Raw genomic sequence first — 26,304 nt, forward strand, 5'->3', positions numbered from 1 at the left:
AAAATTTAAATCCAATTGTCATGATACATTTTGTCGAGATTTGCATTAAAAAAAAGGCACGGCAATTTTAAATAGACAAATAAATCATATTTGTCGTATAAAAATAGATATAGAACAGTAATGGAGCAGCAAAAGAGTGCAAGTGCATGTATTTTAGTAAATCAACCAATACATAAATAAAGTTTTTAAAGTTGACACCGTTCTGATAGTTTTTATTGTTTTATTTTTTGTTTCTGTTCTTATCCATGTTGTTGTCGTTTTGCTTGCGTATTCTAAATCTAGTCATTTTATTTGTCATTCTGTTTATTTCTATCCATGCCGGTCATTCTTTTTATTTATTTGTGGATGTCTTTTGCTATCTTTTGATACATCTCTTTTAATTAAGAATGAGAATAAGAATAAGAATAAGAATAAGAATAAGAATAAGAATAAGAATAAGAATAAGAACAACTTTATTTATCCCAAAGGAAATTGTTCTGCCAGAGTTTCAAGTAAAACATAACAATAATAAATAATAGTAGGAAGGAGGGAGAATAAGAAATACAAATAAAACTATAAAGTGACAAAGTCAAGGCTATAAAGTGTTTTAAGGTCTTTAAAAAGTACAAAGATTTGAAGATCTGAAGATTTATATTTGTACTCATATTATTAGATACTGTCATTGTTGCGACGAAAGAATTTTGTGGATCGATAAAGTATATCTTATCTTATCCCATTGTATCTTATCTTCCTCGAGCTTATTCCATGCTTTTAATTTGAAGGACGACCCCCTCACCGGAAGTGCCGATCGATGCCATGTATCGCGCTTGACGACTGGCCAGGTGACACCGCATCTGTCTGCAAGTCCGAAACCGTGCGAAGCGAAAACAGTAGTGGGCGTGGACGGGCTTGTGCGTGCGCGTGTGCGTGTGCAGGGGTAAAGTTGCACAGGTGAGACGGGAACGAATGCACTGCGTGCTTGAAGCCGCACCTGTGGGGACACAAAGGGAAGGAGAGGAGGGTGAAAGGAGGAGGAGGCGGCGTCAGCTCCTCCCACTCACACACTCACCCACGAAAAGTTCTCGCCACCTCGACCTGCAGCTCCGCGCGTCCACCTGTCCGACATGCACCTCTAACCGGAAGGAAGCGCCCGTTTGCAACCATGAAGAAGGGCCACCGGAACCTCCTGGGTCGGAAGAACCGCTCCTTGTTCGACACCGGGGTCAAGATGAAGGACGTGGGTGAGTGGGAGTGGGAGTGGGAGTGGGAGTGGGAGAACCTGTTCTCCAAATGTCCCGTGACGGACAATCTGAGTGCTCCTTTGCATATCAGGCAGGCTGGTCACACACACACACACACACACACACACACACACACACACACACACACACACACACACACACACACACACACGCACATTCACAAGTGGGGCAAGAGACTTTTTAATTGTATTTCAATAGACTGGACCCAAAGTGTGTGTGTGTGTGTGTGTGTGTGTGTGTGTGTGTGTGTGTGTGTGTGTGTGTGTGTGTGTGTGTGTGTGTGTGTGTGTGTCTTTCATTCTCGTGACATAAATTGGAAGATGGTTTTGTAACGTGGACCTGGAGCGGACAGGTTGTGAGAAGGGACTTGACGTCAACGTTTAAAAGCCGTGCACACACACACACACACACACACACACACACACATTTTCACATTCCGAACACACCCGCAGCTTGTGTGTGTGTGTGTGTGTGTCACAGCACAGATATGCGCCACGTAATGCATCTGCGCACATTTATCAACTTATTGTCACAACATGTCCAGGCGCCGGTGCCCCCCCTCCCCGAAGGGGATATTTATGTTGCCATGACAACCGATACCACCATCGATCAAATCAGCGCACACACACACACACACACACACACACATGCACGCGTGACGGCCCGGCTCCTGTTGACCCTGCAGGAAGTGGAGCCGGCGGCTGCACCGCATGTCGGACTGGTTTTTGGAAACCGCAGTCAAATGACTGGTCGCCACGGCGACGGGTCAGCCGATCGTCACGATTACGGCAACGGGGCGTCCGACCGGGCCTTCGCACGTTTGCGCGTCGACCTACCGGATCATCTCGTCCTTCCAACGACCTTCCCCTTTGGGAGGTGAAAAGCGTTAGCGCGGCGTGCTAACCTCGCCGTCACTCTCCCCTTCATCGGCCGGCACGAGTGACACGTGGAATGCGGCGAGGAATGTCTGGCTTCTAAATCACTTTTCCATCACAGAAGAAAAGCAGAGGAGGAGAAGACGCCCCCGCGACCTTTGACCTCCACACTCTTGGGGAAAAAGGTCGCCGACCCCATTCGCTTGACCTTTGACCCCCATTGTGTTGTTTGTCCAGCAGCGGCGATGTCGGGAATCGAACCGGCAACCGAAGGCTCGCTAACTTCTACAATAATTGTGTGTGTGTGTGTGTGTGTGTGTGTGTGTGTGTGTGTGTGTGTGTGTGTGTGTGTGTGTGTGTGTGTGTGTGTGTGTGTGTGTGTGTGTGTGTGTGTGTGTGTGTGTGTGTGTGTGTCAGCAGATAACGGGGATCTAGTTCTGAGTTCTTCGGCCATCCCGGAGTCAGGGACGGCTAGCGTGCGCGCCCGACCCACCGTCAAGCACCATATTGTGAGTATGGCCGCCGACACACACACACACTCCCACACACACTCCCACACACACACCGACCTCGTCCCAGTGCAGTCTGGTTTTCCCTCCTGTGTTTACCTTAAGGTTAGGGATTAGCTAATCCTAAACCTGCCGGACGAAGACCTGCAGATAAGCCGAGCTTCGGGGTTGCCTTTTGAGTAACCGTGGGTCGGTGACCCCCGACGACCCCTGACGACCCCTGACGACCCCTGACGACCCCTGACGGGTCGCGTTTGCCCCGCTGGCATTTCTGTCGCGTGTGGACGGTTCGGTTCGTCTGATTGGTCGACGCTCCGAAACCTAACCCTGACATAAAAACACAAAACGGAAAATATTACGAAGTTGGAATGATTTCCTGTCTCGTTTCACACACACACACACACGTCACACACACACGCCCTTGTGGTAGGGTGGCGTTGGACGCCCTGAAAGTGAGTCACCATGATGACATTCGATCAAATCTCGCTTAGATTTTTAACCCTTTCGGGGTCTGTCGTGAGCTCGGGTCATTTCTTCTCCTTCTTCTGTGGCAGCTACTCGAGGCAAGATGGGGGATTTGTTGCTACTGTTGCTACTGATGCGACTGATGCTAATAATGCTAATGATGCTAATGATGCTAATGATGCTAATGATGCTGGACATGGTGTTCACTGCCTGGAACAGGCTTGGTCACCAGCTACTTCCGCGGCAGCGTGCTGATATTCTAATCTCATTCTCCCCTGCTTCCTCCCCGCCCCCGCCAGTCGTCTGATAGCTTTCAAGGGTTCGCCGTTCCAACACCTACAGTCCCTGTCCTGCCCCCGCCCGCCAACGGTCCAAAGGTCAACGGCTCAGGTGAGCTCTTATCTGACTCATGTGTGCGCTGACAGAATCACAACAGAGCTGATGACACTTTCCATGTGGAGCAGGTCTCTAGGAGCGCTGACAGCGACACGATCCCGGTGAATGCTAAGAGTTCCTAAAAAGAAATGTTCCAAGCGTATTCTTAAACAAAAAGGGGTGTCTGGAATTGAAAGATGGTTCCAGCTCGGCAATTAAGTACTCAGGACCTCATTCTGCTTTTAGAGACCCTAGGGGCCACAAATACCCCTAGAGCCCCTATGGGACACGAGTAGCCCAAGAGACCCTAGGAGACATGAGTAGCCTGAGAGCTCCTTGGGGACATGGGTAGCCTGAGAACACCCAGGGCACACAAGTAGCCTTAGAGCCTCTTCAGGACATGGGTAGCCTGAGAACATCAAGGGCACACAAGTAGCCTTAGAGCTCCTTGGGGACATGGGTAGCCTGAGAACACCCAGGGCACACAAGTAGCCTTAGAGCCTCTTCAGGACATGGGTAGCCTGAGAACATCTAGGGTACACAAGTAGCCTTAGAGCCTCTTGGGGACATGGATAGCCTGAGAACACCTGGGGCACACAAGTAGCCTTAGAGTCACTAGGGGACACAAGTAGCTTGGGGGACACTAGGGTCCAGGCTCTTTGGGTGCCTGGACTACCAGAAGCCACTGTTGCTCAGGAGCTGCTTAGGAATGGCTAGCTGGACCTAGCCCGAGGTCACTCTGCACTACCGCAGCTAATGATTTGGAATCAAAGTGTAGAGTGGCAGCTCCAGTTTGCTTAGCCTCGCCTTCACAACACCAAGATAGTACACTTCTTGCATGTACCATCATCACGAGATACATTCAAGAGTTACGTCCCTTGAATTCTGCTTTTTTTTGTCTTTGGCCTTCAAAAGAAAGACAAAGAGACACAAACAGTGGATCTTTGGGGTTCTAGGTCGGGTTTCCCTTCTCCTTTTTGCTACCCCCTTCAAGCGCCCTCAGCCAATCATCTGCCTCCATCTTCCAGTTCATCTTCTGTCCTCTTTCCTTCCATCCAGAAACTTCCTCTCTTGTATTCTAGACCTCCAACCTCAGCATCCTTCTATCCAGATCTCACCATCCCTCCTCTGACCATGTCCAAACCATCTCAGTGTGACTTCTATCTCAAGAACATCGAGTATGTGCTCTCCCGCTGATGGACTCCTTCTTGATCCTCTCCATCCTCCTCACTCCCAAAGACAAATGTCCACCTCTCCATCTCCTCCTCCTATCTACCATGGCTGCTCCACCTTTTCTTTTCATATAATTTTATCTCTTTTCTCCACCCGTTCCAACTTGCTTCCTCCACCTCTTCTCCAGCGTTGCCCTGCGGTACTTAAATCCTTCTTTACCTTCCTCCTCCTGCAGCCTCAGCGGTTCTTCTTGGCTTCTGGTCTCCGTCTTTGCAGCGGCTCACCTGCCGCCCTTCCCTTTCCACAGGAAGAAAAATGAAAGTGCTGCGAGATCTTGCAGGTGTGGCAGGTAGAAGATGCGAGGACGGTACCGATGAGGAGATACCCGAACAACAGGCTTTTCCGGGCGCCGGTACACGGGCGTGCCCAAATCTTCGCTAACGTGTTCCCTTCAGCTGTTTGTTTGACAGGCGGCGTAGCAACTCTCGCATTGAGCGAAACCCGATGGGAATGCTACATTAGCACGTTAGCTTTGATTCCCTGTTAGTAACCCCACCTTCTTCTTCTTTCCTAGTCGGCGTCCATCACAATGGATTAGTACCCTTCGCCTGGGACCTCCAGGAGGATGATGTTTTTGTTCCTCCGCCTCCTTCCGTGGCCCCGCCTCCACCCCCAGGCATGAGCATCCTTCCCCCGCCAGACTTCATGGGTGACCTAGCGTGTCCGGACCTGCCGTCTCCGCGGGCTCCGCCATTCTCCGCCCCAAAGTTCCCCCCGCCGCCGCCGCCGCCCTCCGACGACTTGGCCTCCTTGAGGCCTCCGCCGATGTCTCCGCCCAAACCTCCATCGACGTGCTCCAGCGGCGGCGAGTCGTCCCTCTCCGTCTCGCCGTCGAGCGGAGTCCCCGAGCCCCCGCTGTTTGCGCCGCCGGAGCCCCCGTCAAGCGAGAGGCAACCCAGGACCCCTAAAGTCCCCCCGCCCAAGCCCGTCAGACTGTCGTCCATCTCCACCCAGGACATGCCGTCGTGGACTCCGCCGCCGCCTCCCACCTCGCAGACGACCACGCTCTCCACCTTCAACCCCCAGAACGCGGCGAAGGTCTACAGCGTCCCGGCGGCCTCCATCCTCAGCGGCTACGAGGAGCACGACCCCAGACCCAAGCACCTCCTGCTCCTGGAGGACTCGGGTCCCGTGGTGGCCCACCAGTCCAAACCGCCTCCGGAGGACGTCCCGGACCTTCAGGAGAACTCCAAACCTCCGGAACCGGTTCAGGCGCCGCCTCCTCAGCCGAAAGGAAAGGTGGAGCCGGCGCAAGAGGTGGTGGAGAAACCCCTGGTAGCTCCACAGGAGGCGCCGGTTCCTCCACAGGAGACGCCGGCGCCTCCCCGGAGCGTTGCTGGTGCTCAGGTGGGTCCAAACACCAGCCGGCCGGTCGAGGCGGGTAAATTCAGTCCGTTGTTGGACCGTAAGCTGCGTTCTCTGAAGACCGTGGAGGCCGTCGGCGCCCGGGAGGGTCCAGCCGCCTCGCCGCTCGCCCTCCTGATGGCGGCCAAGCAGCGGGACAAGAACAAGTGGAGAACGTCACAGGAGCGCGGCGGGAAGGAGGAGCTTCCGGAGGCGACTTCCGGAGGCGGCGTCCCCGAATCCAGCTCGGAAACGTCTGAGGAGGCGCCGGTGGCCGGCAAGATGGCGGCGGCGCCTGTGGAGACGCCGGCCACGGAGTCGCCTCCAGAAAACGCCCCGCCTTCACCCGCCACGGAAAGCAAGGAGGTGATCATGCCGCTGCTCCCGCCGCCGCCCGAGTTCGACGATCCGGACGACGTCCCGGAGCCCCCTCCCGCCGTCCTCCCGCCGCCGCCCCCTCCCGCCCCCCCGCCTCCGCCCAAACCCGGCCCCGCCGTCCGAGCCAAACCCGAAGCGAAGCCCAAACCCCCGCCGACCCGGCTGTCGGCCAACCAGGTCACGCTCCTCAGCATCCTGCAGAAGAAGATGCTGGAGATGGATCACAAAATCTCCCCGACGAAAGACGGCGAACCCGCCGCCGCCGCCGCCGCCTCTGACGACTGGGGCGCCGCTCCGGCCGAGGAGGACGCCAAAGTCCCCGTCGTCCCCAGAGCCGCCCCGCAGACCAGGTCGCCTCCCATCCAGCCCGCGGCGGGTCTGGACCTCCGGGAGCTGGAGGACAAGGTGGCTCAGAAGCACCAGGAGGCGTCCAAAAGGAGAAACAGCAGGTGAGTCCTGCGGGGCGGGGACGCCGTCCGGGGGGTTCGGACCTCCTCAAACCGAAGCTCTCTCTGCCTTTCCAGCACCGGAGTCCAGTCCAAACACAAGTACGGCATGACCTTCACCATCCGACCCGGGACCAAGCAGCCCATCACCCCTTACAGCAGGGAGGACTCCCTCTGAGGGGGGGCGAGCGAGGACTGGTCCACATCTTTTATTTTTGAAGCTACTTCCATTTAGCGGTGCGGTGAGTGGCGGGCGCGGCTAATCTAGTAACCCAGCCGCTGTAACCCGGGGTGTGTTAAAGAAAAAAAAAATATAGATGTATAAATGTAATCCCCGCCGCTGGGGGTGGACGACCTTTTCTGGAGACGCTAGAAAGGGAGACGGAGGTGAGGTGTCGTCTTTATTGTTTTGCAAGGGTTTCTTTCCCGTTCGGCGCCGCTAGGAGGAGTCGGAGGCGGCGTCGGCGGTGTGGTGGAGCACCAGGTGATCCCAGCCGACGGTGGTGAGGCCGTCGGAGGCGCCGTGGCGCCAGCAGACGCCCTGGACGAAGTCCTGGTGGCGGCGATCTCGGTGTCTGCGGGAGGGAGGAAAGAGAGGACGCGGGGTTTGACTCGCTGAGCCGCCGCCGTCGGCCATCTTGAGAGGGACGCACTCACATTTCCCGGAGGTCGGCGTTCAGGACGGCCAGGGAGCAGTCGTCGCTGACGGACGCCAGCGCGGCGACGCTGCGGACAGAGGGGGATAGAATCACGGCGTCCCGTGTGTGTGTGTGTGTGGGGGGGGGGGGGACTATTTCCCGGCGTGGAGGGATTCTCCTCTTACCTGTGCGTGGAAAAGGCCAGAGCGTTCACCCTGCGGCTGTGGACGCTCTCCGCACGGGTCGCCTCCGCCGACCGGAAGTCCTTCAGGGTCACGCCGCCCAGCTCGTCGCCTGGGTTCGGACAGAGAATCCCATTTTAACCCGCTTTTTGTTTTTGTCGGAGGAAGCGAGTGCGCCGCCTTGTGGCCGCGCGAGTTTAAAGTTGTCTTAGCGCGCACGCTAGCAGAACTTGTTCGTTAGCGGTCCTTTACCTATTGCGACGGTGCTCCTGTGGTGCGGGTGCCACGCCACCGTGGTCGCCGAACACGAAGACGCCTCCAAAGCTGGAAACAAAGGAGACGTGACGGAGCGGCGGGCGGAGGACGACCGGCCGGCGACGGGGGCGGACGCTTCTCACCGATTCTGGAGGCGGGTTTGTTCGGCTTCCTGCGGTCCCACAGCAGCACCCGGCCGTCCTGCAACGACAACAACGCAGCCCGGATCAGCCTCCTTTACTCCCGGCGGAGCTTCGATGGCGCCAAAAATAACGGAAAAGCGAAAGCGCCGCTTCCTTTGTTTGGTGTTCACATCAATGAGGATGGTCTTACTTGAGCGCAGGAGATGAAGAGGGACTCGTCCGTCGGGCTGCAGGCGACGCAGTTGACGGGCTCGGTGTGCGCTGATGGACAAACACATAATCGGAGCTTTTTGTTACCATTCTGCATTGAAAATAACTGTATTTTAAAAGTGTGTTTTTGTCATTTATGGGTTTTTCACCGTTGTACGTGGTGACCGTCTTCTCCTGGCCGAGATCCCAGACGATCACTCTGCGCGGCGGGAAGAACCGGAATCAGATCGTGTTTCTTTTAAGCTGGAAATATGCGACCGTGCACGAAAACCAACCTGCAGTCCAGGCTCCCGGTGACGGCGCTGCCGGCCCCGGCCGCCGGGCTCACCGTGCAGACGATGTGGTCGTGTTCGTGCCTGGTGAAGCGGTTCACCAGGAGCCGCTCGTCCTCCGCCAGCTCCCACAGCTCCAGCGCGCCTGCACGGCCGACGGGAACGCGGTTAAAGCCGGCGTCTCTGCAGCAGCGCCGCTGGGGAGGAAGAGGACCGCGTACCTGAATCTGACGCCACCGCCACCGCCGTTTCAGACACCCACTTGGCGTCCACCACCCCGGCCTCCGTCTGCACGCCTGCTTTGCAGAAGCCCTCGCTTGGGGCCTGCTCGGGGTTGCTGTAAAGCCACACGGATCCCTGCCAGCTCCTCCCGGTGAGGCTGGAAGCTCCTAGCAGCAGCAGGCCATCTGGAAGGAAGAGATGGGAAAGAAATTGGACGGATCCTGCTAAGGGTCAATCCCCAAAACAAATGGGTGTGCATTCCACCCCTTGCTTTTTATGATATCTTAGGACAAAATAGAATGAACAGGCGATAAACAAATCCCTTCCTTTGCTGAATATGCGTTAGAAAACACACACACTGTCATCATGAGGCAGTAAAGTAACAAACCCGCCAACTGGAAGCTAGCCGCGTAGCATGAAGCTAACCCGGCTTGCAACTCACCTGCCCGGTACTGCACCGAGCACAGGTGCTTCTCCATGCACGCAGGGGCGTTGGGGGGGATGTTCCACCGGTTTTCCTTGATCATGCTTGTGTCCACCGCACTTTTCATCCAGGCAATTCGTGGGATGGAAGGTCCACCGGACGGAGGTAACGCTGCCGGTGAGTAACGGGGGGGGGGGCAACTCCGGCGTAGCTTTCGATGCTAACTAGCCGGCTAGCTAGCTAAGGGTGCCGGCTCAGACACGAACACACCACGGGGCTAAAAAAAAAAAAGGGAACGGTGGCGTCTATATCCTGGAAATCGCAACGTTTAGCAACCTAAAGAAAATTAAATCCGATTCCCATGGACGACTTTCTGTTGTGTGTCACAGACACACAAGGCGACACATGAGACTTCCACTTCCTGGTGTTCTTCTTCGGTGGAGCTGCGACAGCTGGACGTGCCACTAGCGCCACCTAGCGGCCGGTTCTGGTAATTGCAGCACGAATTTATTCTGCAGCAGTTGATAAAACACTAGATTGAAAGATAGATCGAAATGTTTTTAGTCATATATACTGGAAACGTGTTTTATTTCCAGTCTATAAACTCGTATTTTGCTATCCACAGTGAAGCCAGATAGGTGGCAAGACTGAAAAACAATGACTGAAGTATATTACTGCAACGAGATGTAAACTGTGTCTCCAATATAATAGATATATAGATTGCGATTGCCAACATGACGCTCCTAAAAGTGAGTATTAAACACGTCGTAATAAGACCAGGGTGGAATAACTTCTGTAGCCACAGAGAATTTTTTCAGTTGGTTCATTCTTGGCTACAGTTAAACATGGCTGGCTTTGTGGGAGAAATGGAGCCCACGAATAAAAAGTGAATGCAAATAAAGCTGGTTTCAGCACTTTTAGGGGCGCACCATTCAAAACGCGTGTCTTTTAAATAACACGCATACACCGTTTTTCCAAACTGCTATCCAAGAACAATGAAATTATTCCAAGTGACTCACAAGGGGCGGGTTCGAATTATACGTGCTTTTATTTTGAAGGATCGCAGACCGGAAGTAGCGCCTTGGCAACGGCTAACTTCACAGTCTTGTCCCCCGAATTCAAAATCGATAAGTGATTGGCTGCCGCGATGGTGGTCAACGTTTTGCGGTTCGAGTAACGTAATCAGAGAAGGTAAGAACCCCGCGGTGTGTCCGGTCCCGCAAACCGAAAATATCGTGCGTCAAAAAAAAAAAAAAAAAAAAAAAAAAAAAATTTAAATAAATAAATTAAATAAAAAAATAAAAAGTTCCCGTCGATGCACAAAACGTTTTATGACGTTAATCGTCTCCACGGCGACGCCTTTGTGTCTCGCCCCCCCCCCCCCCCTCCCGGTGAGGATGATGGACGGGTAGCCGCTCCGCGAGAACCGAGGCTAACGGTAGCGGCGTTTACACCGGAACCGGCGCGGAGGCTCGACGCCCCGGGGGCGGCTGCAGCTGCAGCGGCGGCGGCGGCGGCGGCGGCGGCGGCGGAGGTCCATGCTAATGGTTAGCTCGCTGCGGCGCGCGGCCAGGTGAGCGGCGCGTGCACGCACCGGACCTCTGCAGGTGTCGACGGCGCTTCCGGTCGGTGGCCCTTCCACGGAGGGTGCGTCCGCGGCGGGGTTCCGGTTCTGCCCCGGGTCTTCCAGGGTCCAAGCAGGCATGGGAACCATCGACCCCCCCCCCCCCCTCCAGACCCTAATCAATATCATAATCAATACCTGATCAGGATACCTGATCCCACCCCGCCGGTGCTCCCAGTGCTGCAGGTGACCCCTGAAAACAGATCCATACTTTCGATTATTGATCAATACAAGGGGTTGGACGTGTCCGGAGGAAGGAAAATAATTCAACTCCCGTGATTGGCTGTTAGACACGCTAATTAGCTTTTAGGTAACGGCTTAACCGGCGGAGCTTCCAATCCGGAGGTTGCCGGTTCGATTCCGGGAGGTTTTCTACTCGCGTGACATCCGAACGTCTCCGCTCCGTTTGTCCTCCAGGCGGCGTCCATGGCGCTGAAGAGAAGACGGGCGACGTCCCCCTCCAGCAGCGTGAGCGGGGGGGACTTTGACGACGGCCAGCCTCCGGCGCCGCCGCCCCCGCCGGCCGCTAGGAAGAGGAGACGAACCTCCAACATCCCCACAGTGGACCCCGTAAGAGAAAACGGGAGTGGCGCCTGGGTACAGATCTATCGGCTCTTCTTTTTGTTCTCTGTTTTTTATTTCCGCAGATCGCCGTTTGCCATGAGCTGTACAACACCGTCCGAGACTACAAGGACGACCAGGGCAGGATGCTGTGCGAGCTCTTCATCAGAGCGCCGAAACGAAGGTGAGGAGCTCCCCCGTAAGGCCCTCGCGCTCTGAAACCCAATCCCATGTTCCGCCGTTCCTCCTGAAGGAACCAACCGGACTACTACCACGTGGTGTCCCAGCCCATGGACATGATGAAGATCCAGCAGAAGCTGAAGATGGAGGAGTATGATGACGTGGAGCAGCTCACCGGCGACTTCCAGCTCCTTTTCAGCAACGCAAAGACATACTACAAGGTAAACCTTGTTGTACGGATACTCAAAGGGTACCTGTCTACAAGGGTACTACTAGGTAAACCTTGTTGTACGGGTACTCCAAGGGTACCGGTCTACAAGGGTACTACAAGGTAAGCCTTGTTGTATGGGTACCCGTCTACAAGGGTACTACAAAGTAAACCTTGTATGGGTACTCGAAGGGCACCCGTACTACAAGGTTTACTTTGTAGTACCCTTGTAGACGGGTACCCTTCAAGTACCCATATGGGTACATATGGGTACCCCCATATGGGTACCCTATGTGTAGCCCTGTAGTACCCGCACTACAAGGATACTACAAGGTTAACCGTGGGTAAACCACAAGGTAAACCTTGTAGTGACCGCGGTGGCAGGAAATGGCAAACTTGAGTATTGTTCCGTTGTCGCCCCGACAGCCCGACAGCCCCGAGCACCGGGCAGCCTGCAAGCTTTGGGACCTCTACCAGAGGACCAGGAACGAGTTTGTGCAGCGCGGGGAGTACGAGGAGGACGATGAGGATGGGTACGAGGCGCCGGAGCACCCCGGAGGGTCCACCGAGGATGAGGTGATGCTTAGCTCCGACGCTAAATCAGTTTTCGTTTGCTAGCTGCGCGATGTATTTGAGCGCAGGGATTTTCTCCACGTGCTGCAGAGCGTTGCTGGTGGCGGCTCCCTGAGGGAGGTCCTCGAGCAGCTTCTGGACACCGTGGTGACGTACACGGAGCCCGGTGGGCGGCTGGTCAGCGAGCTGTTCCAGAGGCTCCCCTCCAAGATGGTGAGGGCGGTGGTGGTGGCCACTCATGGAACCTTGTCTCTTTGCTCTGATTGGCTACTATCTGTTTTTTTTTTTTTTTAGCAATACCCAGATTACTATGCCATCATCAAGGAGCCTATCGACCTGAAGATCATCGCTCAGAAGATACAGGTAGCAACTTCTCTATTTTCTTAAAGTATGGCTGCCGCTGTTGGTTCTCCGGACGGGCTCACGTCCGGCCCCTGTGTCCGGCTCCAGATGGGCCACTACAGGAGTGTCGGCGCCATGGCAAAGGACGTGGACCTGCTGGTGAAGAACGCCAAGACGTACAACGAGCCCGGCTCGCAGGTGTTCAAGGTGGGTCCGACGTTGGGGAACATGCCGTCGCTGGGCCGCGTTTGACCCGCCAACCTGAGACCAACCTCTGCTCCCACCTTCCACCAGGATGCCAACAGCATCAAGAAGATCTTTGCGCAGAAGAAGTCGGAGATGGAGCACGGAGAGCCCATCAAGTCCAGCATCCGCATCAGGTGAGCCGGGAGCGTCAGGGGGGCGGCCGGGCAACGGCAGCTAACCTCTGGCCACCTTTCTTACAGAAACAAAAGGTCCGCCCAGGGAGACCGCCTCTCAGCCATCACCATGGCACTGCAGTATGAAAGTGACGAAGACGGCATCCTCTCCGGTACGCCTTGGACCCTGAATCCGGGAAAGTTAGACACAGAGCTCAGCACTAGCGTTCAGAGTTCAGCATTAGCATTTGACGCCTGTAGTTAACCCATTACTGAACAGCGCCAGGGGAGCAGCTTGGGTTCAGTGCCTTGCTCAACAACACTTCGACAGGCTAGGGAATCGAACCAGGAACGTTCGGTTCCAAAGACCTCCGGTCTAACCCTCTGCGCCAGTGGACCCATGTTGTCTTTGCCCCCTCCTCCCCAAAGGGTCGGTCCACTACGACGAGGTGGAATCTGAGGCGGAGAGCCTGACGTCCAACATGGAGATGAGCAACCCCATCTTCCAACTGTACGAGGCGGTCCGCGGGGCCCGCAACGGCCAGGGTCAGCTGATCTCGGAGCCCTTCCTGCAGCTGCCGCCCAGGAAGGACTACCCCGACTACTACCAGCAGATCGGACAGCCCATCTGCCTCCTGCACATCAAGTACGGCGCACGTGGAGTACGGTATGACGTTACGATTCCAGACACCTCACGCCCGTGTTCCTTTCCCTCACAGGAACAAGATGAAGACCAACGAGTACGAGAACGTGGAACACGTGGACGCCGACCTGACGCTGATGCTGGAGAACGCCAAGCGCTACAACGTCCCGCACTCCTCCATTTACAAGCGCGCGCTCAAACTGCAGCACATCCAGCAGGCGAGTGGCCGAGGAGTTTCCAGGAGGAGCTTCCAGGCGCCGGGTTCCCCGCACCATTCTCCTAGTTGAACTCTTCCCCCCCCTACTCCTCCTTGCAGATGAAGAAGAAGGAGCTCCTGCAGAGGGATGATGACGACGGGGACAGCATGCTCTCCTGCGCTGCCTCGGACACTGGCGTTACCAAGAGGAAGAGGTGGGTGCCGCCATCCCCGCTCCGCCCTTGCGGACCGACCTCCAGGTCACCACCGTCTCCTTTTGGTCTCCAGTCACAAGAAGAACACCAAGAAGAACCGGATGAAGGCTCTCCTGGCCGCCGTGACTGAGGCACGAGAACCAGGTACTGGCCGCCGCCTGTGCGACCTCTTCATGGTGAAGCCCTCCAAGAAGGACTACCCGGACTACTACAAGGTGATCCTGGAGCCCATGGACCTGAGGACCATCGAGCACAACATCCGCTCCGACAAGTATCTGACCGAAGACGCCATGGTGGAGGACATGAAGCTGATGTTCCGCAATGCCCGGCACTACAACGAAGAAGGCTCCAGGGTAGGCCGGCCGGCATCCACGCGTCCAATCAGAGAGCTAGAATGTGAGATGTTCCAGCATGGCGTTTGGGTGAACGCCGTTATCGTGTCGCAGGTCTACAACGACGCCGACATTCTGGAGAAGCTCGTGAAGGACCGGCGGCGGGACCTCGGGCCGGCGACGGACGACGATGACGTGATGGCCTCCAAACTGAAAATAAGTGAGCGCCTTGGTTTATTGGAGTATCCCAATAGAGTGGCACCTTGGCTTCCGAGGGCATCAACTTCAGAGTTTTCCAAGATCCGATGCGTTGGAAGAGTCGCTCGAGGGCGATTTGATGGTTTTAAAAAGAGGAGCGGCTTCACTCTGTCCATAAATGGAGTTTATACATTAAGTGTAGCATTTAGCATAGCATTGTAGCATATAGCGAGTAAGCTAAGTTAAGCGATAGAGGAACAAATGAAAAACTCCACTATCTTTAAGATAAGTGCACTTAATAAAACTAGTTTATTTGTTTACATTCTCTTTTAGCATGTATTGTTATTGTTCTTTATAAAAGTACATTTTTCATTTCCACGGGGAAATTTGATATACAAGCAAATCTGTGCGTTGCTGTACGCAGTGAAATACTTGAACGTAGTAGGGATGTGGAACTCTGAGAGAGATGTCGTGCTCCCGCAGGGAAGAGCAGCATCACCCTGAAGAAGTCCAAGTACCTGACGCCGCTGCAGCAGAAGCTGAACGAGCTCTACGAGTCCGTCAAGAACTATACCGACAAGCGCGGCCGCCGCCTGAGCACCATCTTCCTGCGGCTGCCGTCCCGCGCCGAGCTGCCCGATTACTACCTGGCCATCAAGAAGCCGGTGGACATGGAGAAGATCAAGAGCCACATGTTGGCGAACAAGTACCAGGACGTGGACGCGCTGGTGGAGGACCTGGTGCTGATGTTCAACAACGCCTGCACGTACAACGAGCCCGAGTCGCTGATCTATCGCGACGCCTTGGTCCTGCACCGGGTGCTGCTGGAGACCAGGCACGACCTGGAGGGCGGCGAGGACGCCTACATGCCCGACGTGCCGCGCCTCATCCAGGAGCTCATCCGCAGCCTCTTCGTCTCCGTTCTGGGCCACCAGGACGACGAGGGACGCTGCTACAGCGACTCGCTGGCCGAGATCCCGGCGCTGGATCCCGGCGGCCCGGAGAAGCCGCCGCTCAATTTCGACATCGTCAGGAAGAACGTGGACCGCGGGTGCTACAAGAGGCTGGATGTGTTTCAGGACCACATGTTCGAAGTTCTGGAGAAAGCCAGGCGCTTGAACAGGTGAGGTCCCGCTGAGCCTCTCTGGGTCCAACCTCTTTTTTTGTTCTTGCGTCTGATCCGTTCCTCCGGCTGCAGGACCGACTCTGAGATCTTCGAGGACGCCGTGGAGCTGCAGCAGTTCTTCATCCGCATCAGAGACGAGCTGTGTAAGAACGGGGAGATCCTGATGTCCCCTGCGCTGAGTTATACCTCTAAGCATCTCCACGGCGATGTGGAAAAGGAGAAGAAGGAGAAGCTCCCCAAAGAGTTTGAGGAGGACAAGATCAAGAGGGAGGAGGAGAAGAGGGGTAATCCTTTTCTTCACGTTCACCCCTCCTACAGAAGTTTCCCATGTGTTTTTTTTTTTTGTTTGTTTTTGTGAGCTCGCTGTGATCTTCCAGAGGCCGAGAAGCGCGAGGAGTCCACTGGGGCGTCTTTGCAGTCGGGCACTCAGCGCACCTACAGCCAGGACTGCAGCTTCAAGGACAGCATGTACCGCGTGGGCGACTACGTATACGTGGAACCCGCGGAACCCAACCTCCAGCCCCACATCATCTACATTGAGCGCCTTTGGCAGGATGATACCGGTGAGTCCCTCAGCACCTCTGGGTAGGGGCCAAAACATGTATGCTCAGGTTCTTGCTTTCACCTGTAGGCCAAAACATGTATGCTCAGGTTCTTGCCTTTACCTGTATGCCAAAACATGTATGCTCAGGTTCTTGCCTTTACCTGTAGGCCAAAACATGTATGCTCAGGTTCCTTATGTAAACAGGTGCCTCCCCAATGCATCCACTAGTGGGCAGTGCAGAGTTCAGAATCCACACCCAAGGGACCGTACTGAAGGGACTTTTTGCAATTCCTCCAACCTTTTCAAGAATGAATCCGTGCATTCGGGAAGCAGAGGACCCAGGGTCAATGGCCCTCAGCTCCTTGAACCATCTTAGCTCCTAGCTAAAGCAGGGTGTTTTTACCATTCTATTTCCTGGCTCCTCTCATGAAGGTGATTGGTAGAACTCACAAGTCCCACCAGTCGTGGTCACCAATCAGCTGTTTCTTGGCGAGAAATAGTCCGACGAAGAGGCCCAAGCTACGCAACGGAAGGGTTCGCAGAGCTCGCAGAGGAACATCAACACTTTTTCCCAAAATAAGTGTGGAGTTAGCTAACAGCTAGTGGGGTTCTTCACATGGTGAAGCAGCACAAGGGGAAGACAACAACACTCCAACCATCTGATAGTGGGGCATTAAATACCTAGCGGCATGTGGACCTGATGCCATGTTGTCTCCTTCCTCTGTTCCCTTCGCTGGTCGTACTCGAGCATACCGCGCAACACTGCGGTACGCATGACTTCCAGAGGTACCTATCTGTTTGCGCAGGAAATGAACCCAAAGGCTCCGCCCTTATCTGGATTTAACGTTGAGTTGGTTTTTTTTTTTTGTTTTGGTGTAAATGCAGGTGAAAAGTGGCTGTACGGCTGCTGGTTTTACAGGCCCAACGAAACGTTCCACCTCGCCACGCGGAAGTTCCTGGAGAAGGAGGTGTTCAAGAGCGACTACTACAACAAGGCTCCCATCAGCAAGATCTTGGGCAAATGTGTGGTCATGTTTGTAAAGGTAAACGCTGCCTTGTGAGGGTCAGGTCATCAGGCCATTTTTGAGCAGTGGCTGCTCAAAAAATTATATTTGTTATATATGTTGACTAAACAAAGATAAAAGAAAGATAAGTACTAAACAAAAGATTTTCTATAAAAATAGAAAGTGCCATAATCAGTGATTCCTGATCACTGCTCACTGATTCAGTAGTGTTTCTGGTGAAGCAGTTCAAATGAATCATCCGATTCAGTAGTGCTTATGGTAAAGGAGTTCAAATGAATCATCTGATTCAGTAGTGTTCACGGTAAAGGAGTTTGAATGAATCATCTGATTCAGTAGTGTTCACGGTGAAGCAGTTCAAATGAATCATCTGATTCGGTAGTGCTTATGGTAAAGGAGTTCAAATGAATCATCTGATTCAGTAGTGTTTACGGTAAAGGAGTTTGAATGAATCATCTGATTCAGTAGTGTTTCTGGTGAAGCAGTTCAAATGAATCATCCGATTCAGTAGCGCTTATGGTAAAGGAGTTCAAATGAATCATCTGATTCAGTAGTGTTCACGGTAAAGGAGTTTGAATGAATCATCTGATTCAGTAGTGTTCACGGTGAAGCAGTTCAAATGAATCATCTGATTCGGTAGTGTTTTCCGTGAGTCCGCCAAGTTGAATTAGTGAAGCAGTTCAAAAGAATCATCTGATTCAGTCGTGTTTCTCGTCAGTCGCCCGGGTTGAGTCAGCAAAGCAGTTCAAATGAATCATCTGATTCGGTAGTGTTTGCGGTTGGTCCGTCGAGTCAGTGAACCAACTCAGATATATCATCTGATTCAGTAGTGTAGAGTCAGCGAAACACTAAAAAAAAGATCTGATTTGTTAGTGTTTCCGGTAAGTCTGTCTACTTGAGTCAGTGAAGTGGTTCAAAGGAATCATTTGAGCTGCGCATGTTTTTAGGGGAGTCTGCTGCATCATCTTTGCAGCCTCCAACCTTAAAACTCATAGGATCCAGATTAATGGAGACCTCTGACTCGTGAATCATGATTCAGTATGAAGATTCGAATCATTAACCTGGGTGATTCAGGAACCGCCTCTCTTTCCAGGACTACTTTAAGCTCCACCCAGAGGGCTTCAGAGCGGAGGATGTCTTCGTGTGCGAGTCTCGCTACTCCGCCAAGTCCAAGTCCTTCAAGAAGATCAAGTTGTGGACCATGCCCTTGAGCTCGGTGCGGTTTGTCCCCCGCGAGGTGCCGCTGCCCGTGGTCCGCGTGGCGTCCATGTTCGCCCCCAAACCGGAGGACAAACCCCAAGAGGCTGCGGATGAAACCAAACTGACAGACGCCATTGTAGATAAAGTAAAGTTCTTTTTTTTTTTTTACGTTCTCTCCGCAAAGCGAACGCCACCGGCCGTGAGACGTGGGCTTTGTGTCCGCAGGAGAGGGAGGACGTCCCCATGGACGTGGCCAATGGGGAGCCGGGGGGCCAGTACTACGAGCAGCTCTGCTACAACAACCTGTGGCTCAAAGTGGGCGACTGCGTGTACATCGGCTCCCACGGGCTAGTGCGCCATCGAGTGGGCAGGTGGAGTACATGCATGAAGTAGCCTGGTCTCGTTACGGTGCACGTGTTCGTAGCGTAGCTTAGCATAGCTTAGCGTAGCTCGTAGAGATGTGAGTCGGCCGCCTGGTTTTAAAAAAAAAAACAACCAAAAAAACCCGGACAGGATCGAGAGAATGTGGATGCGGGACGGGGCCGGCTACTTCTTCGGCCCCATCTTCATCCGCCCGGAGGAGACGGAGCACGAACCCACCAAGATGTTCTACAAGAAGGAGGTGTTCCTCAGCAACCTGGAGGAGACCTGCCCCATGACCTGCATCATAGGTACCATCTTGAAGATAGAAGCGGTTTATTTTTCCACGGATGACGGAAAAGCACGTCTTCTCGCTTCCTCCTCAGGGAAGTGTGTGGTGTCCTCCTTCAAGGACTACCTGTCCTGCCGGCCCACGGAGGTGCCCGAGGAGAACGTCCTGCTCTGCGAGAGCCGCTACATCGAGAGCGAGAAGCAGATGAAGAAGTTCAAGGGCCTCAAGCGCTTCTCCCCCTCCGGGAAGGTGGTGGAGGACGAGCTCTACTACTTCAGGTCGGAGTCCTCGCCGAGGAAAACCCAAATGCGCAACGAGGTCGTGGAGGTCAGGTGGTTTTGTGAGGCCGACGTTTTCCCTGCTCTCCTTGCCCTCCGCAGGAAGCTCATCGTCCCCCAAAAGGAGCCGTCGCCTCTGCTGGACAGGAAGATCGAGGAGCTGGAGGCCAAGTTTGCCGATATGACGGACGAGGAGCTGGAGGATCTCGGGGAGGACGACGGAGAGCTGGCGGATCAGTCTCTTCCCCAGATCCAGTCGTCCATGTGCGGCGACATGGACATCATGCCTTACACCCCGCCGCAGGTCAGCGCCGCAGCAGGAAGCCTCCGGAGAGGAACGTGCAGAAAAATAGTTTTGTGGCTCCTGCCACGGGACCGGACTTTGTTGTCCCAGTCGAATGTGTAGATGAAAAAGTTCTGGCCCCGATGCAAAGGATCAGGCTCATTTTATACCTTTCGGCCAAAAGGGTCGGAGGGAGTCCTGACGATGGCTTCCCCGACCCCCCCCCGGTTTTACGCTCTCTAGGAGTGCGGGCATCTGGGGTGCGGGGCCTCGTAAAACTGCGTTTTGATAAACTTCCTCCGACCCCTGGTTTACGCTCTCTTGGAATATGAGCACCCGGGTTGTGTAAAACCGTGCTTTGATCGAAGTCGCGGTTCGGAAGAAGTCCCGATAACTTCCTCCGACCCCTGGCTCCAGTCGATTATCCCCGGGGGGTGTCATTGGAACGGCAGGGTAGCGCATTCCTTCACCTTACATGATGGGGTCTCGCAGTTACATTTTACAGTCTTTGCAATTGATAGTGGAATAATGGTGTAAGGTTGGAGACTCTGTAATTTGACATATTTGAGCGTCCTCACGTCACACAAGGACCACAATCAAAATAAGTAAAATATTCAAAATATATATTCAAAATATTCTAACAATAGCTTCCGGCTGAGACGCTCTCTCGTGTTTACGCTCGCAGTCGACGGCCAAATCCATCAAGGGCCTCTCCAAGAAGGAGGGCTCCAAGAGGAAGATCAACATGAGCGGCTACATCCTGTTCAGCAGCGAGATGCGCGCCGTCATCAAAGCCCAGCACCCCGACTTCTCCTTCGGGGAGCTGAGCCGCCTCGTCGGCACCGAGTGGAGGAACCTGGAGGGCTCCAGGAAGGCGGAGTACGAAGGTGAGGACGTCCGCAGCCGCTCGCTCGCGTCAGATGTTTGACTCCCACTCCCTCTTGTCCATCGCAGAGCGAGCAGCTAAAGTGGCCGAGCAGCAGGAGCGCGACAGGGCCCAGCATCAGATGTCCCCGAGAGCAGGTACCCCAGTAGGGGCGCTGATGGGGGTGGTGCCGCCCCCGACCCCCATGGGGATGCTAAATCCCGGCATGACGCCTGTGTCAGGTAACCCCTCATAGACGCAGACGGATCCCCGGTCTGCTCCGCCAAGCCGGAGTGAGAAGCTCAACTGCTAGCCGCGCTCTCATTCGTGGGCCTCTTTCATTATACGTCTTGTTTCCCTTTCGCCGCCGTGCACGTGTTTTCCCATCCCGATCACGTCGCTGAATGCGCATGCCGGGACGCGCACGACTGACTCACGCATGTCGCTGTTCTGTGTCACCGAGAAGGTATGAGCGGTGCATGTCGGTCGGCCCTGTGGAGCCTTGTGGACGGCATGGTTAGTATGACCGCCGTCCCACCGCCGCCTCGCACAGGGGCCGCTAGCTGCCCCCAGCATCTCCCGCCACTAATGCCTGGGTTCCCCGGAATGCAACACTTTTTCGGTAAGAGCGCTGCCATAGCCACCCCACCTGCCATGCAGTTGCTTCCTGCTAACCGGAGGGGCTACCTGTACCAATAGGCCGGGACCTTAAGTCGGTGGAGGGTCACGCAGAGGGTCCATGTCCACCTCACTCACGATTGTTACCGCAGTGCAGCCGTACCTTGACTTACGAGTGTAATCCGTTCAACGACCGAGCGATTAACGCCGTTCTAGCCCCGTGGTATTTTAAAAATACCGTATTTTTCCGCACGAAAAGGCGCACTTCAAATCCTTGCATTTCCTCAAAAATCATCTTATAATCCGGTGCCTTATGCATGAATTCTTGTCGCTCTGCGCTCAGAAATCGATCAAAACGTTTCAATGTGACTCTGGTTAGCGACCAAGCCGCGCCGCTTGATTGATTCCCGGACTGTTCCCACCTGACACGGAGATGTTGCGTTGGTTGAAGATGGGTTGTAACGTCAGACAGTGTTAGATAGCTAAGTATGAAGTGCTGGGATACAGTATACCCTTGTTTTTCGCAGGGGTTCTTCTTCTTTCGGCGTTTCCCCTTCAGGTGTCGCCACAGCGAGTCAACTTTCTCCATCTAACCCTTTTCTCTGGATCCTCATCTCTCACACCAACTACCTTCATATCTTCTCTCACTACGTCCATAAATCTTCTCTTTGGTCTTCCTCGAGATCTCCTGCCTGGCAGCTCCAATTCCAGCATCCGTCTACCAATATATTCTCTCTCCCTCCTCTGTCCATGACCCAACCATCTCAGTCTGGCTTCTCTGACCTTCTCTCCAAAACATCTAACATGTGCTGTTCCTCTGATAGCCTCATTCCTGATCCTCTCCATCCTGGTCACTCCCAAAGAGAACCTCAACATCTTCATCTCTGCAACCTCTAGTTCTGCCTGCTGTCTTTTGGTCATTGGAACAGTTTCTAGTCCAAACATCATCGCTGGTCTCACCACTGTCTTGTACACCTTTCCTTTTATTCTGGCTGAAAGTCTTCTATCACGTAGAACCCCTGACGCTTTTCTCCACCCATTCCAACCTGCTTGGACCCGTCTCTTGTTTTTCGCGGGGGTTACGTTCCAAAAAGAACCCGTGATAGGCGAAATCCGTGAAGTAGAAACCTTTATTTATTTTTTTTTTACAATTATTATACAATTAAATACTCTATTATACATTGAAAAGAAAGAACAAACCATTTTACAGGCACAATCATTTGTTTCACAAATAAAAGCACTGTACTTTAGACACGTTTTTTTCAACAAATTGCGGACAGTTGCAACCCTTTTTGCATCCTTATTAAAACTTATCGCTGCTGTCGTCCTTATGTTTTTTTCTTCCTTCTTTATGGAACGAATGGAAGATTCATTAATTCCGTAATGCCGACCTACAGCCGCATAGCTTTTACCTTCCCTTAGCATGTCCAGAAGTTTAACTTTATCTGCCATAGATAGCATCTACCTGCCGCAGGTGCTTTTGTCGGTCCAGAGCGTTTTGTCAACATTATGGATTTTAGAGAAACTCGAAATCGCGAGAGAATTTGCACGTACGTCATGTAAATTTGGCAAGCTGTTTTACGTAGGTGTACATATTAAACTGCAACATTATTGACGCACAGGTAGAGAAGAAGCGGAGTGACTTTTTAGCCAATCAGAATGCGGAACACAATGCACGATGCAAATCCGTGAAGTAGCGAAACCGTTAAAAGTAAACCGTGTTATAGCGAGGGATCACTGTACAACATTGTTCCAACCTCACGCTAGCTTCAGGTGTCCGCTAGCATCACGAGCATCCATAAACCAATCAGAGAACGATGCGTCGTATGCTTAACTCCGCTACTTTTTGTGATACCGCTACGTGCTACGCTTCAACACAATATTACTGAGAACCCCCAAAAATGGCAGCTGTTAAGAGACATGCAAGCAGAATTCAGACTCATCGCTATCAGTCACGCAGTAGATGATGGGAATAGATGATGGGAATAGAGCAGCAGCCAAAGAATTCAACGTGAAGGAAGCAAGCAGATGAACTGCACCGAGTAAAGGAGAACAAACAGTTTCCGAGGCAACAAAGTGAGACGGCCACAGTTAGAGGACGAAATTGAACAGAGCGATATTGAATGAGTTGAATAAAGTTCAACTAAACTGACTATTTTATTTGGCTTTATATACCGTATGTTTTATCATGCGCCTTATAATGAGGTGCGCCTTATGGTCCGCAAAATATAACATAATAAAACACGGTGATAAAACATAATAAAAGAAAGGAAGTTTTTCATTTGGCTCTCTATCTTTAGCTTACTGGCTACACAATGTGTTGCTAAATGTAACTCCATCTTTGGACTGAAGGCAGGCGCTCCTCTTTGTAAAACCATCAAACCGTCCCCAACAGGCTTTGAACGACTCTTCCGACGCCTCGTCCGTCCACGTTTCACCCCACAGACAACGTATCTCACCTACAACGACTTCGCCGTCTCTTCGCGGACGAGTCCACGTTGTACCGCGATTTTCTTTTGGCTAGCTAGCGCTGGGTGGCGCGTACCGTTGTCTTTGAACGCCACCTCACAGACAGCGACGGCCCCGTCGCTGTCAAACGCTCATCCCTCTCGCTCCTAACTAAGATCTGAGCTCTGGTCACAAAGCGACGACACCGGTAAAATCACAAGTCGATGCACTCGTAAGTCAAGGTTCCACTGTATTTTACCAATTGGCATTCCTGAGAGTTGAAACATACCTGAAAAAGCACTGCAGGATTTCTAGAATCAGGTTTTAACGTGCAAATTGTGACGCAAACTCGTCTTCTCCCGTCTCTAATTTGCGCTGTTTTGATCCGGAACATCCCCGCAGGACTCAACGGGCCGGGCGGCGGCGGAGCCGGGGCCGGCAACGTTCACGGATCCCAGGTAACCTCGGTAGTCGGACGGGGAGCCAATTCTTTTCCCGTCATTGTCAGATTTTGGTTTCCCGAAGTCTTACCGGACTTCTGGACCACCGTTCTTTGAGATGACCTACAGAAACCCTCTGGAGCGAGCACATGGAGCAAAGAAACCTCGGGCAGATCCTAGCGAACTGTGGGGACAGATAGCTAATGATCTGCTAATAGCTGATATGATACAATAATAGCTGTAATATTCATAAAGTAAATAACAATGGCGAGACGCTGTGGAGACCAAGGGAGAAGATGAGAGGTTAACATCATGCTCTGATGAAGGGACACGGGTGAAGATAGGATTGGAAGAAAGAGGTGCATCGTGGGAAATCCCTCAGCGGCGTTAGCCTATGGCAATATCACTAGGCGCTAGCTTGTTGCTAACTGTAAGCTTTCCTTAAAGAGAAAGATTTTAAGCCATTCATTAGACTCATCAGCATGGGAGCTACTTATAAAATGTCCAAGTTAAAATGATCTACTATAAAAATGCAAATCATACATTTATTTATGAATATATTGAGAATTCTTTATATACACAATGTACACCGCTCAAAAAAATAAAGGGAACACTAAAATAACACATCCTGGATCTGAGTGAATGAAATATGCTTTTTTAAATACTTTGTTTTTTACATAGTTGAATGTGCTGACAACAAAATCACACCCAAATGATCAATGGAAATCAAATGTATTAATCCATGGAGGTCTGGATTTAGAGTCACACTCTAATAAATTAAAGTGGAAAAACACTACAGGCTGATCCAACATCGATGCAATGTCCTTAAAAACAAGTCAAAATGAATCAGTGTTGCTTCCCAAGTGGACAGTTTGATCGATTTGGAGTTACGTTGTGTTGTTTTAGTGTTTCCTTTATTTTTTAGAGCAGTATATGTTGGTTAGCTTGCATAACTGCATGAACCCATATTGCACAATACAAGTCCCGCTCCTTGTGGAAGTGGTAAGTTTTTGGATATTTACTTGGTCCACCTCCCAAATTCATTTTAATACCCTTTCTTAAGTTTGTAAGAAATAAATTGGAGGATCACTCGCTAGTTTGCTAGAGTTCTGCAGCACTTGTATGCACGGTGACCCATGTGTCAGAAAAGGTCAGATTGGCTTCCCCGTACGTCAACTAAGTGACAAATTTCATCGTGAAGATAGAGAATAGGGTGACGCCTATATTTTTTTAATACCACGCCTGCTACCCACACAACCTTTGGACATTCTAATGATCGCGAAACTTTATCATGATCATAAAAAGAAGGTTGCAATGTATCCACGGTGAGTCTGATGCTACTTGATATATGTCAGAAAATGTGGTTTATCGTGCTATGTGTAGATGGGGCAGCAAGTGCCCCCTCCGTACCCCGGCCAAAGCCAGATGGGACAACCGGCCCTCCAGCAGCCGTCCACCCCTGTGTTTGTGTCTCCTCCGGCGAAGTCCCAGCGGCTGCTGCACTCCGAGGCGTACCTCCGCTACATCGAGGGCTTGAATGCCGAATCCGCCAGCGTCAGCAAATGGGACCAAGCGCTTTCAGGTGTGTGTTTTTGCACGTCCCGACATTGTTCAGGGCTCGTAGGTCCCCGCAGAGTTTTCAAGTGTGTTTGTCGTTGCGCGTTCAGTTCAGAAGCAAGACGTGCGTCTGACGAAAGAGCAAGAGAGCAGGCTGCCGTCCCACTGGCTGAAGAGCAAAGGGGCCCACAAGACCATGGCCGACGCTCTGTGGCGACTTCGCGACCTGATGCTGCGAGACACGCTCAACATCCGTCACACACACGGCTTGTAAACATGCTAAATCTCTGAGCCTCTGATCCCCCGGCCTGTGAGACAGGAGGGGGTTCACGCTCGCTAAAAACGCGATAACTTTGTGTTGTTATGAGGAAAAGAAAAGTTTGTATTCACATGAGCTGCTTTCTGTTGTGAAGCCGTTTTTTTTTTTTCCATTTGACATTTTAGATATGCTGTTCTAAGTGTATTATTGTTATAAACTGTCATTCCGTGACGAATGCATTCATGCTTTCACATTTTACATGTGAAACATTTAATTTGTATGTGTTTCTTTACCAAGTGAAAGTCGTCGTATGTCCATGTTTGAGATGCCTCACTCAGAGGATGAAATTAAAAAAAAAACTTGGATAAT

At 52.6% G+C, this 26,304-nt stretch overlaps 3 protein-coding genes across 6 annotated transcripts; 2 read left to right on the plus strand and 1 right to left on the minus strand.

Moving 5' to 3' along the window:
• Positions 1-948: 948 nt before the first annotated feature.
• On the plus strand, positions 949-7,197 carry LOC147221984 (uncharacterized). Of its 2 annotated transcripts, none has more exons than XM_086168628.1 (5): positions 949-1,220; positions 2,534-2,625; positions 3,390-3,480; positions 5,213-6,869; positions 6,945-7,197. In XM_086168628.1, the coding sequence occupies exons 1-5, from the start codon at positions 1,142-1,144 to the stop codon at positions 7,042-7,044; spliced, it is 2,019 nt and encodes a 672-aa protein (XP_086024754.1). In that variant the 5' UTR covers positions 949-1,141; the 3' UTR covers positions 7,045-7,197. The 2 variants fall into 2 exon arrangements, with proteins under 2 accessions (XP_086024754.1, XP_086024755.1); XM_086168629.1 differs by having other exon boundaries at positions 950-1,220; positions 2,537-2,625.
• A 59-nt stretch (positions 7,198-7,256) lies between these two features.
• wdr77 (WD repeat domain 77) lies at positions 7,257-9,500 on the minus strand. Its single transcript, XM_086168630.1, has 10 exons — positions 9,231-9,500; positions 8,788-8,973; positions 8,570-8,711; positions 8,444-8,493; positions 8,275-8,345; positions 8,085-8,142; positions 7,939-8,010; positions 7,690-7,798; positions 7,524-7,592; positions 7,257-7,441 (listed from the first exon to the last, which is right to left on the minus strand). Exons 1-10 carry the CDS (start codon positions 9,337-9,339, stop codon positions 7,306-7,308), a joined length of 1,002 nt encoding a protein of 333 aa, XP_086024756.1. The 5' UTR covers positions 9,340-9,500; the 3' UTR covers positions 7,257-7,305.
• Positions 9,501-9,973: 473 nt separating this feature from the next.
• On the plus strand, positions 9,974-26,296 carry LOC147221986 (protein polybromo-1-like). Of its 3 annotated transcripts, XM_086168627.1 has the most exons (30): positions 9,974-10,403; positions 11,254-11,406; positions 11,484-11,581; positions 11,651-11,798; positions 12,212-12,361; positions 12,449-12,571; positions 12,653-12,721; positions 12,809-12,907; positions 12,995-13,080; positions 13,147-13,232; positions 13,489-13,705; positions 13,779-13,920; positions 14,019-14,113; positions 14,187-14,466; positions 14,560-14,665; positions 15,127-15,766; positions 15,842-16,053; positions 16,147-16,332; positions 17,199-17,356; positions 18,429-18,680; positions 18,761-18,906; positions 19,049-19,206; positions 19,282-19,465; positions 19,568-19,769; positions 20,434-20,635; positions 20,703-20,855; positions 21,077-21,235; positions 24,082-24,137; positions 25,503-25,701; positions 25,787-26,287. In XM_086168627.1, the coding sequence occupies exons 2-30, from the start codon at positions 11,263-11,265 to the stop codon at positions 25,948-25,950; spliced, it is 4,914 nt and encodes a 1,637-aa protein (XP_086024753.1). In that variant the 5' UTR covers positions 9,974-10,403; positions 11,254-11,262; the 3' UTR covers positions 25,951-26,287. The 3 variants fall into 3 exon arrangements, with proteins under 3 accessions (XP_086024753.1, XP_086024751.1, XP_086024752.1); XM_086168625.1 differs by lacking the exon at positions 21,077-21,235 and having other exon boundaries at positions 25,787-26,296; XM_086168626.1 differs by lacking the exons at positions 9,974-10,403; positions 11,254-11,406; positions 21,077-21,235 and having other exon boundaries at positions 11,468-11,581; positions 20,703-20,771; positions 25,787-26,296.
• Positions 26,297-26,304: the final 8 nt, after the last annotated feature.

Source organism: Fistularia commersonii, chromosome 21 (genome assembly GCF_037954325.1).
Source record: "Fistularia commersonii isolate RoL2024-O1a breed Wild chromosome 21, RoL_Fcom_v1.0, whole genome shotgun sequence".
Taxonomy (NCBI): Eukaryota; Metazoa; Chordata; class Actinopteri; order Syngnathiformes; family Fistulariidae; genus Fistularia; species Fistularia commersonii.